The sequence below is a fragment of the Lithobates pipiens genome, unplaced genomic scaffold, assembly GCF_037356315.1.
Source record: "Lithobates pipiens isolate NorthernLeopardFrog02 unplaced genomic scaffold, aLitPip1_a1.2 Scaffold_13, whole genome shotgun sequence".
In the NCBI taxonomy this organism is placed as follows: domain Eukaryota; kingdom Metazoa; phylum Chordata; class Amphibia; order Anura; family Ranidae; genus Lithobates; species Lithobates pipiens.
The window spans coordinates 529626749-529639393 of NW_027507718.1; the positions used below are offsets into that span (position 1 = coordinate 529626749).

The 12645-nt window shown below is 33.7% G+C and overlaps 1 protein-coding gene across 3 annotated transcripts in view; it reads right to left on the reverse strand.

Moving 5' to 3' along the window:
* IL11RA (interleukin 11 receptor subunit alpha) overlaps positions 1-12645 on the reverse strand; it is a 219568-nt gene that overhangs the window by 113720 nt on the left and 93203 nt on the right. The window contains exon 1 of one of the 3 annotated variants that reach the window (XM_077478176.1): positions 3474-3644. The exons of the other annotated variants lie outside the window; for them this stretch is intronic. Coding sequence (XP_077334302.1) covers positions 3474-3629 — 156 coding nt within the window. The 5' untranslated portion in view covers positions 3630-3644. Of the gene's footprint in view, positions 1-3473; positions 3645-12645 lie in introns of those variants that run through there. 3 annotated transcript variants of the gene reach the window in all.

Here is a 12645-nt window from a genome sequence, read left to right on the forward strand (position 1 = left end):
AGCTGGGCTATAAAATTTTCCGACAGCATGGTCCGATGGGACTTTGTCCTATCGTTTGTAGATAATTCCGATCGGACAAAGTGTCACGCATGCTCAGATCATATTCCTAGACCAAAGCTATTGGCTACTAGCCTGAACGTAGTCCCGTCATAACGAAATTACGTCACCACATTCTGAACGATCGGATTTTCCAACAAATTTGTCCGACCGTGTGTATGCAACACAAGTTTTGGACAAAATCCATCGGATATTGTAGTTGGAATGTCCGACCGTGTGTACAAGGGCTAAGACATGCAATGCACTGAAGCTCCCCTAGATCATGTGCAAATTAATACTTTTTTTTTTCATAAAATCAGAAATGTCAAACAGAAAAATTATTTTAACGGAAGCTTTTATCGCAGCTCTGTCAGTTGCTCATCTTTCTTTTAAAGAATACCAAAATCTCTCCATCATTTTCTAACCCTTCTTTTTAAAGCTGTGTAAAACTACAAGGTGCGGACCAAAAACTGCTTAAAAAAGGACCGAAAACTGCTTAAAAGGGGACTGAAAACTGTTTAAATAGGGACCAAAAACTGCTTAAAAAAGGACTGAAAACAGCTTAACTAAAGGAACCGATAACTTCCTAGAAGGGACTGAAAACTGCCTAAAAAGAACCAAAAACTGCTAAGAACAGACTAAAAACTCCTTAGAAAAACCTTGAAAACTGGCTAAAAAAGGGACCAAAAACTGCTTAAAAAGCAACAAAAACTTCTTAAAAAAAGGACTAAAAACTGCTTAACAAAAGGATGGAAAACTTCTTAGAGGGGACGAAAAACTGCCTAAAAAAGAACCAAAAACTGCTTATAACAGAACAAAAACTGCTTAAAAAGAAACAAAAACTGCTTAGAAAAACCTGAAAACTGGCTAAATAAGAGACCAAAAACTATTTAAAAAAGCCACAAAAACTTATGAAAAAAAGGGACTGAAAACCGCCTAACAAAAGGACAGGAAACGTCTTATGCCGTGTATACACGACCGGACTTTTTTGACAGCAAAGGTCAGGCAGAACGAATCAGCCGGACAATTCGATCGTGTTTGGGCTTCATCGGACCTTTGCTGTCTAAAAATCAGGCAGACTTTACATTTAGAACATGTTTCAAATCTTTCCGATGGACTCAAGTCCAGTCGAAAAAGCCGCTCGTCTGTATGCTAGTCCTACGGACGAAAACCGACACTAGGGTAGCTATTTGCTACTGGCTATGAACTTCCTTATTCTAGTCCGGTCGTAAGTCATCACGTTTGAATCCGTCGGACTTTGGTGTGATTGTGTGTGACCAAGTCCGTTTATTCGGAAAGTCCATCAGAACTCCGCTGAAAAGTCCATCGGACCTAGTCTGCCGGAAAGTCTGGTCGTGTGCACGCGGCATTAGAAGTGACTGAAAACCGCCTAAAAAGAATAAAAAAAACCTGCTTAAAAATAATTGAAAAGTGCTGAAAAAAAGAACTGAAACTGCTTAACAAAAAGAAATGAAAACTTCTTAGAAGGGACTGAAAACTGCCAAAAGAAGAACCAAAAGCTGCATACAACAGACTGCTTAACAAAAACCGCCTAAAAAGGACCAAAAAAACTGTATACAACTGGCTAAAAGCTGCTTAAAATGGATCAAAAACTGCTTAGAAAAGACTGAAGACTGAAAACTGTCTAAAAAAGGTACCAAAAACTGTTTGAAAACGCAATGAAAGAAAAAAGGACCGACAACTGCTTAACAAAAGGATGGAAAACTTCTTAGAAGTGACTGAAAACTGCCTATAAAAGAACCAAAAACTGCTTAAAAAAAGAAATGAAAAGTGGTTAATAAAAAGACTTAAACTGCTTAACAAAAAGAAATGAAGGGACTGAAAATGGTATAAAAAGAAAGAACCAAAAAACTGATTAGAACAGACTGAAAAATGCTTAAAAAAGGAGTGGTTAATAAAAAGACTTAAACTGCTTAACAAAAAGAAATGAAGGGACTGAAAATGGTATAAAAAGAAAGAACCAAAAAACTGATTAGAACAGACTGAAAAATGCTTAAAAAAGGACCAAAAACTGATGAGAAAAGACTGAAAACTGCTTAAAAAAGTACAGAAAACAGCTTAGAATGGACAGAAAAAAAAGGGAGCTAAAACTGAATGAAAACTGCTGGAAAAAAAACAACTGAAAACTGCTTAACAAAAAGAACCAAAAACTTCCTAGATGGGATAACTGATAACTCCCTAAAAAAGAACCGAAACTGCTTAGAACATGCTAAAAAAAAAGTACCAAATACTGACTGAAAACTGCCTGAAAAAGAGAAAGAAAACTTCTGTAAAAAAAAGGACTAAAAACTACTCAGAACAGACTAAAAACTGTTCAGAAATGAGTTGAAAACCTACTAAAAAATGGAATAAAAGTTTAACCTTTTGGCTTCAGTGTGAAAAATTAGAAACTTTCAGGTTCAAAACCGCATTGTATTTTTGAAGTAGCAAATGAAAACTTCCTCTTCATATGGACAGATAAGAAGAGACATGCATCCTGATGCTTTCATTAAAAAAAAACAAAAAAAAAACAGGAGGGCTTAAAAAAGCTTAAAATCTGAACAAAAATTTAGCGCTTGCACAAAGGGGTGCATTTCTGTGTATTTCTCCCCCAAAAAAATAAATAAAAAAAATAAAATAAAAAATAAACAAATAATAATAATACAAAATAAAAAAAAATAAAATAAAAGATTTGCGTAGCAGTTTGTGGAAAGGGTGTGTACATTTGTTCTGTGCGAATTGGGCAAAACCGAATGTTCTCCGGCCACATACAAACGTGTGAATTGGGGAAAATACTTATCCTTATGGCCACTAGATGGAACTGAAGATGCAGACTTGTTTCATGTGATAGTCAGCACCATCTAGTGGCCATAATGTGGTATTTACCCCCTCTCGTTTACATTCGATCTGCATTGACTATAGCTCTGAGAACATTCGATTTGTCCTCATTTGCACATTTTAATGGCTATGAGCATTTTTTTTTAAATAAATACACCGTAAATTTTTTATAGATGTGCCGTCCGTCAAAAAAAATAAAAATAAAATAAAAAAAACAGACGCAAAAAAAATAAATCAGAATGCTGGAATTTTTAAATCCCCAGTAATGCTTGCTTTGGGTTGGGGGGGGGGGGGGGGGAGAAATATTGCATCAACCATAAGGAGCAGGTCCAGGAGATTTTTTTTTTCCGTAGACCCGCCTGGTAGAGTTTTAGGAATATCCAAAAGAAAATCAGAACTGGAACAAGCCTGGAAAGTTCTACAGAAATACATTTTAGGACGGTTGACCCATGCGTAGCGGGATGCAGCCGCTGAGCCCTCTTCGATCGCTCGCTCCTGACATTCAAACCCTCCTGTAACTTGTGTCACCAGCAATGCACCCCCCCCCCCTCCCCACCACCACCACAACCTCGTCTTCAGCAGAAGACAGGTCCTCTTACCTTCACCTCCCCGAGGAGCAGCGCATGGTAGCGGATCCGGGCTCCGCAGACGTTCGGCAGTTCTGTGCTTTGGAAAAAACTGGAAAAACTCAGCGAGTGAAATGAGAAGAAAAATAGAAATATGAGAGAATGAAGAATCCTGCCAGGCAAACACATCCCCCCCCCTCCCCCCCTTCACTGCAAAGACTGAAACCTGAATCCGGCCTTCTGGGCCCCAGCCAAGAGCCAGAGCCGAGTGGAGGTGCAGGGGGGGGGTCTGGGGGGATCAAGTAAGACCTTCTGTGCTGCCAGCTCCAGCCACACTCCCCCCCCCCCCCCAACACTCACACACACAGAGCTCTGCTATGCAGCACACATACTACGCTCTGCTATACACACACACACACACACACACACTGCTTCAATGAAAAATACAAACCGGGGGCCAACGCAATCGTTTTTGGGAGTAAAGAATGCCAAAAAGATTACCGCTACACAAAATTTCAGCAAAAAATAAATCCTCTAATTTCACCATTTTTTTTATTTGTTATATATATATATATATATATCTTTAGAAAAAAAATAATAAACTTCCAATGTTGCTTTACAAAGTGTTGCTTGTTTTTTTTTTTCTTAATTTTATTTTTATTATTTTTTTTTGTTGTTCTGTTCTACAACACAAGACTATTTTTTGAAGTCCATGGTGTGGGACAACTTTTGCTGCAATGTGCTTTGGTTAACCCTGTAGATGCCGATAGATTGTTGTACTTTATTGATTCGTGTGCAATCTATGATTGAGTAGGAAAAAAAAAAAAAAAGCTTAAAAAGTAAAAATAAAATAAATATACTGTATATATTGTATAATATACTGTATATACTGTAATATATATATATATAAAATAAAAAAATATACTATATATTGTATAATATACTGTATATATTGTATAATATACTGTATTATATATATATATAATACAGTATTATATATAAATATTATTTATTATAAAATAAATATACTGTATATATTGTATAATATACTGTATATACTGCAATATATATATATATATATATATATATATATATATATATATATATTGTGAGGGTACACAAATTATATTTGTTTTCAGGGCAATATATATACATATATATATATATATATATATATATATATATATATATATATATATATATATATATATATATATATATATATATATATATATATATATATATATATATATATATATATATATATATACTGTGAGAGTACACCACAAATTATATTTGTTTTTCGGACAGTATTTTATATATATATATATATAAAATACTGTCCGAAAAACAAATATAATTTGTGTACTCTCACTCACAGTATATATATATATATATATATATATATATATATATATATATATATATATATATGTACAATATATATATATATATATGCATATATATGTATATATGTATAATATACTGTATATAGTGTAATATATATATATATATATATATATATATTGTGACAGTACACAAGTAGAGAGTACACAAATTATATTTGTTTTTAGGGCAATATTTTATATATATATATATATATATATATATATATATATATATAAAATATTGTCCAAAAAATAAATGTCATTTGTGTACTCTCACAGTATATATATATATATATATATATATATATATATACATATACTGTGAGAGTACACAAATTATATTTGTCAACATTTGCTTTAATTCGTGTGGGCTTTTTTTTAGCAATATTTTATTCTATAAATAAAAATTTAAAAAAAATGTTATTCGATTTTTTTTTTCTTATAAAGAATTTTTTTTTTACATTTCGAAACAATTAAATAAAATTTAATTTCAGTACTGTTACTGTATATTTTTTGCCATATGCTTTCTTTCTGTGAAGTCAAACAAAATGTAAACATTGGATCTGTGATCTTTTAATTATGTAATTTTCTTTCTCTTTAATAAACATTTTCAATGCAGGAAAAAAAAATGATATGTATATATATATATATATATATATATATATATATATATATATATATATATATATATATATATATATATATATATATATATATAAAGGGGAAAGGAAAACACTTTCATCTCCTTTTTTCTTTTTTTTCCCCATTTTTTGTGTATTTTCCCTTATATAATTAATTATTTATTTTTTTAAGTCAATGGTGCGGGACAACTTTTGCTGCACTATGCTTATTGGGACTCTTTGGTGTGCAGTCTATGATTCAGTAGGGTGTTGTCCCCTATTTATTTTTTTTACTTTTTTTTATCACATCTAGAAAAAAGATGGAAAAACAAATATGTAGTGACAGTGCTGAAATAAATAAATACGGTATTTGTGCACTGTTACTTTAAATGTTTTTTTTTTTTTTTATTGTAATTAAAAATGTAAACCTTATTGTACACTTAAAATTCCCCAAAAAAAAAAAAATAGAAAAAAAGTGTTAGGCTGGATTCACACCTATGGCATTTTCAGTGCTTTTTGCATTTTGCAGATTTGCACTACAGTCCATTTAACATGTTTTTCCTATGGAACGCGTTGTGTAGTGAAAATCTGCAAAATGCAAATGGCACTAAAAATGCCATAGGTGTGAATCCAGCCTAAAAAAAAAGAATTTTTTTTTTTGTATAAGTCCATGGTGCGGGACAACTTTTGCTGCAATATGCTTTGGTTAACCATGTGGATACCGGTGGGTTGGTGTACTTTATGGAGACTCTATGGTGTGCAATGTATGATTCAGTATTGTGTTGTCCCCTATTTATAATTTAAAAAAAAAAAAAAAATTTACATCTAGAAAAAAGATGAAAAAAATAAATAAAAATTATCTAGTGACAGTGCTGAAATAAATAAATATTTGTGTACGTAAATGTTTTTTTTTTTTTTTTATTGTTATTAAAAATGTAAACCTTATTGTACTCTTATAATTCATAAAAAATAATAATAATAATAATAATAATTCACTATTGCTCCTTCAAAATCCAAAGGATTGAAAATAAAACACTATTGCACCCTTAAGATCCACCAAAAAATAAATAAATAAATAAGTCTCTCTCCTTGTGCAGGGTGACCGGTCTCATCTCCACCCCTTCCTGAAGTAGGAAGATCTTGCTGACCCCTCCCACAGCTCTGCTCTCTGCACAGGTTTCGTACGGCACAGTGATATCATAGTGATATATATGCACTGTTACAAGGTAAAATCTGGGTTTACAAAGGCATTAAGTGTGCCTAATAGGCCCCTCTGCCCCCAGACAGACCCCCACAACCACCATCCAGGGTTGTAGGAAAAGGCCCCTCATCCTCATCAAGGTGCATTGTCAGAATAAACTCCTTGTCCTTGTGCAGAGTGGCGACCATTGGCGGCTGGTGCGCAACATTTTTTTTTTGGGGGGGGGGCGCAAACAAACTGAAAAATTCTGGAAAAAAAACATCACTTGCAGCCTCACTGTGCCCATCAAAGGCTGTCACTGTGCCATCAAACGCAGCCACTGTGCCCATCTAATGCTGCCACCGTGCCATCAAATGCAGCCACTGTGCCATCAAACGCTGTCACTGTGCCCATCAAACGCAGCCACTGTGCCCATCAAAAGCTGCCACTGTGCCCATCAAAAGCTGCCACTGTGCCCAATCGAATGCTGCCACTGTGCCCATCTAATGCTGCCACTTTGCCATCAAACGTTGCCATTGTGCCCATCTAATGCTGCCACTATGCCATCAAACACTGCCACTGTGCCCATCAAATGCAGCCACTGTGCCCATCAAAAGCTGCCACTGTGCCCATCAAAGGCTGCCACTGTGCCCATGGAATGCTGCCACTGTGGCCCTCCCGCCCAACGAGCAGTGTCCTCCATGCTCCTTCATGCTCCTCCATGTCCTCAATGTTTTCTCCCGAACCTCTCCTTTGATTGGACGCCTGATAGGTGTCCAATCACAGCGCCTGTCCTTTAAGCCAATCAGGTGACGGGTAACAGACCCGAGCACCTGATTGGTGGAGAGGCGGTTCAGTGTTAGGAAAGCGAATATTCTTTTGCTTTTCTAACACAGCTGGGTGAACTGCGAGCGCCGAGCATGGCGCACGCCGGTCACCTCTTTTGATGCCTATTAGAGCTCATGGCTCCAATCAGGCGCTTCAAAAGAAAAAAAATACCCCACTGCTGCAATTCAGGTGCCCGGCGTCCGAAAAGGGGCCGGGCGCCTGAATAGGGGGTGGCAGCGGCGGCCATGGACAGATCCGTGCAATGCATGAATCGATCTATTGGTGATAGAGGGGGGTGGCTGGAGAGAGGGTATAGATGCACCGCCACTGGTAACGACTCTGGTTTCCACCCCCTCCCCGAAGTAGGTAGATCCCGCAGGCCCCTCCCACAGCTCCGCTCTCTGCACAGGTTCTGTGCGGCACGGTGATGATGTCACGGCTACATTTACAAGGTAATATCTGGGTTTACAAAGGCATTAGGTCTGCCCAATAGGCCCCTCGTCCCCAGACTCCCTACAACCACCATCCAGGGTTGTAGGGAAGAGGCCCTTAACAACATAGGGGGCATAGTGCTTTACCAGGGTTTATATCTTTATACGAGGGGTCTTCAAACATTTCCCCGCACTTTTATATATATATATATATATATATATATATATATATAAATTAGTTTATAAAGGTGCAGACATTTTTTGAAGACCCCTCATATTTTAATAAAAGTTTTTGTTCCCGGAGTTCAGCTTTAAACTGTCTATAGCAATGGGGAACAATCTATAACGAAGGGAAATTCCCCTTTGATGTGACTAATAATAGAGTATTAGAACTTTCACTGTTCAGTGTGATGATTGCGCACGCGACCCTCTGAATTCCCCGGGAAGACCCTCCGTGATTCAGCCGTTTCCTCCGCCTCAGAGCTTGAAATTCCGTGGAAATCATTCATGTGACGTGGCGGGGGATGTGCGACTTCCTCTGTCAATGTCAGCCATTGGACGGAATTTTCCTCGGAAAATGGAAGCAGATATAAATAGATGGGACAAGATGCCAAGGGGTGGTGAAGGGGCTCAGGACAAAAGGCTGCGTGACTCACCAACAGGGTGACCCTCTATTTTCTGAATACGGGACCCCCCCACATACAGCACCCCCCCCCCCCCCGGACCAATCAGTGAGTCAGAGAGAACAATGGCAGCAAAAACGTGTCCTTTCAACGCCGCCTCTGCGGCCAGACGTCACGTGTATACACATAGGGCAGCCCATTAATTTATGATTAAAGAATAGGCTGTCCTACACGCGAAAAAACGCGGCAAAAATGTTCTGAGTCTACATTCACACCTTTTTTTCAAGCGTTTTTTTTTCATGTGTTTTTTAGCAATATTTTTTTTGCAGATTTGCAAATATTTTAGGTGTTTTTTTTTCAAGCGTTTTTTTTTTTTGCATCTTTTCAAATATTTATATATATATATATATATATATATATATATATATATATATATATATATATATATATGTATATATAATATATTTTTTTAGGTGTTCTTTAGCAAATTTTTAAGCAGATTTGCTAATATTTTATGTGTTTTTAGCATATTTTTTTTAGCAGATTTGAAAATAATACAGGTGTTTTTAGCATTTATTTTTCAGATTTGCAAATGTTCTAGGTGTTTTTTTCAGGTTTTTTTTAGCAATTACTTTTAGCAGATTTGCAATTATTATAGATGTTTTTTCAAGCTTTTTTTTTTTTTTTTTTTGCAGATTTGCAAATATTATAGGTGTTTTTTCAGGGTTAATTTTTCGCCGATTTGTAAGCATTATAGGTGTTTTTTCAGGCTTTTTTAGCGATTACTTTTAGCAGATTGGCAAATAATATAGGTGTTAATATAGGTATTTTTCAAGCGTTTTTTAGCTTTTTTTTCTTTCAGCAGGTTTTTTTAAGGACTACTTTTAGCAGATTTGCAAATAATTTAGGTGTTTTTTCAAGGTCTTTTTTGCAGATTAGCAAATATTATAGGTGTTTCTTCAGGCTTTTTTTTTGCAATAAATTTTAGCAAATTTGTAAATAATATAGTTTTTTTTACAAGCATTTTTTTGCGATTTTATTGTTAGCAAATTTGCTAATAATATAGTTTTTTTATCAGGTGTTTTTAGCAATTTCTTTAAGCAGATTTGCAAATATTATAGGTGTTTTTTCAGGGTTATTTTTTCGCTTATTTGCAAGTATTATTATAGATTTTTTCATGCGTTTTTTAGCTTTTTTTTTCTTTCAGCAGATTTGGAAATATTTTAGGTGTTTTTCAAGCTTTTTTTTTGCACATTAGCAAATATTATAGGTGTTTTTTTTAGGGTTATTTTTTTGCATATTTGCATGTATTATAGGTGTTTTTTAGGCTTTCTTTAGCGATTAATTTTAGCAGATTTGTAAATAATATATTTTTTTCAGGCATTTTTTAGCGATTTTATTGTTAGCAAATTTGCTAATAATATCGTTTTTTTTCAAGTGTTTTTAGCAATTTTTTTAAAGCAGATTTGCTAATATTATAGGTGTTTTTTCAGTTTTTTTTTTTTAAGCAGATTTGCAGATCTTTTAGTTGTTTTTTCAAGGTTATTTCGCATATTTGCAAGTATTATAGATGTTTTTTCAGGTGTTTTTTTTAGCGATTACTTTTAGCAGATTTGTAAATAATATAGTTTTTTTTCGGGTGTTTTTCAGAAATTTTTTAAGCAGATTTGCAAATATTATATGTGTTTTTTCAGGCGTTTTTTTGCATTTTTTTTTAGCAGATTTGAAAATAATACAGGTGTTTTTAGCATTTTTTTTAGCAGATTTGCAAATATTATAGGTGTTTTTTCAGTTTTTTTTTTTTTTTTTTAGCAGATTTGCAAATCTTATAGTTGTTTTTTCAGGGTTATTTTTTTGCATTTTTGTAAGTATTATAGGTGTTTTTTCAGGCTTTTTTAGTGATTACTTTTAGCGGATTGGCAAATAATATAGGTGTTAATATAGGTTTTTTTCAGGTGATTTTTAGCTTTTTTTTTCTTTCAGCAGATTTACAAATATTATAGGTGTTTTTTTTTTAAAGGTGTTTTTTAGTGATTAGTTTTAGCAGATTTGCAAATATTTTAGGTGTTTTTTCAAGGTTTTTTTTGCACATTAGCAAATATTATAGGTGTTTTTTCAGGGATATTTTTTTGAATATTTGCAAGTATTATAGGTGTTTTTTCAGGCTTTTTTTAGTGATTAATTTTAGCAGATTTGTAAATAATATCGTTTTTTTCAGGCATTTTTTAGCATTTTTATTGTTAGAAAATTTGCTAATAATATAGTTTTTTTTCAGGTGTATTTAGCAATTTTTTAAAGCAGATTTGCAAATATTATAGGTGTTTTTTCAGGCGTTTTCTTAGCAATTACTTTTAACAGATTTGTAAATAATATAGTTTTTTTTTTCAGGTGTTTTTCAGCAATTTTTTTTAAGCAGATTTGCAAATATTATATGTGTTTTTGAGGCATTTTTTTAGCATTTTTTTTAGCAGATTTGAAAATAATACAGGTGTTTTTAGCATTTTTTTAATTTTTTTTAGCAGATTTGCAAATATTCTACATTTTTTTCAGGCTTTTTTTAGCGATTTTATTTTTTAGCAAATTTGCAAATGTAGTGTTTTTTTCAGGTGTTTTTTAGAAATTGTTTTTTAGCAGATTTGCAAGTATTATAGGTGTTTTTTCAGGCTTTTTTTAACGATTACTTTTAGCAGATTTGTAGATAATATAGGTGTTAATATAGTTTTTTTTTCAGGCTTTTTTCAGCAATTTTATTTTTAGCAAATTTTTAAGCAGATTTGCAAATATTTTATGTGTTTTTAGCATATTTTTTTAGCAGATTTGAAAATAATACAGGTGTTTTTAGCATTTTTTTTCAGATTTGCAAATGTTCTAGGTGTTTTTTTCAGGGTTTTTTTAGCAATTACTTTTAGCAGATTTGCAATTATTATAGATGTTTTTTCAAGCTTTTTTTATTTTTTTTTTCATATTTGCAAATATTATAGGTGTTTTTTCAGGCGTTTTTTTAGCAACTACTTTTAACAGATTTGTAAATAATATAGTTTTTTTTTCAGGTGTTTTTCAGCAATTTTTTTTAAGCAGATTTGCAAATATTATATGTGTTTTTGAGGCATTTTTTAGCATTTTTTTTAGCAGATTTGAAAATAATACAGGTGTTTTTAGCATTTTTTTAATTTTTTTTAGCAGATTTGCAAATATTCTACATTTTTTTAGGCTTTTTTTAGCGATTTAATTTTTTAGCAAATTTGCAAATTTAGTGTTTTTTCAGGTGTTTTTTAGAAATTGTTTTTTAGCAGATTTGCAAGTATTATAGGTGTTTTTTCAGGCTTTTTTTACCGATTACTTTTAGCAGATTTGTAGATAATATAGGTGTTAATATAGTTTTTTTTCAGGCTTTTTTTAGCGATTTTATTTTTAGCAAATTTTTAAGCAGATTTGCAAATATTTTATGTGTTTTTAGCATATTTTTTTTTAGCAGATTTGAAAATAATACAGGTGTTTTTAGCATTTTTTTTTTCAGATTTGCAAATGTTCTAGGTGTTTTTTTCAGGGTTTTTTTAGCGATTACTTTTAGCAGATTTGCAATTATTATAGATGTTTTTTCAAGCTTTTTTTTTTTTTTTTGCAGATTTGCAAATATTATAGGTGTTTTTTCAGGCGTTTTTTTAGCAATTACTTTTAACAGATTTGTAAATAATATAGTTTTTTTTTTCAGGTGTTTTTCAGCAATTTTTTTAAAGCAGATTTGCAAATATTATATGTGTTTTTGAGGCATTTTTTAGCATTTTTTTAGCAGATTTGAAAATAATACAGGTGTATACGAGGGAGCGACGCCGCACTCATCCATCCCACGAGGGAGCGACGCCACACTCATCCATCCCACGAGGGAGCGACGCCACACTCATCCATCCCATGAGGGAGCGACGCCACACTCATCCATCCCACGAGGGAGCGACGCCACACTCATCCATCCCACGAGGGAGCGACGCCACACTCATCCATCCCACGAGGGAGCGACGCCACACTCATCCATCCCACGAGGGAGCGACGCCGCACTCATCCATTCCACGAGGGAGCGACGCCGCACTCATCCATCCCTTGAGGGAGCGATGCCACACTCATCCATCCCATGAGGGAG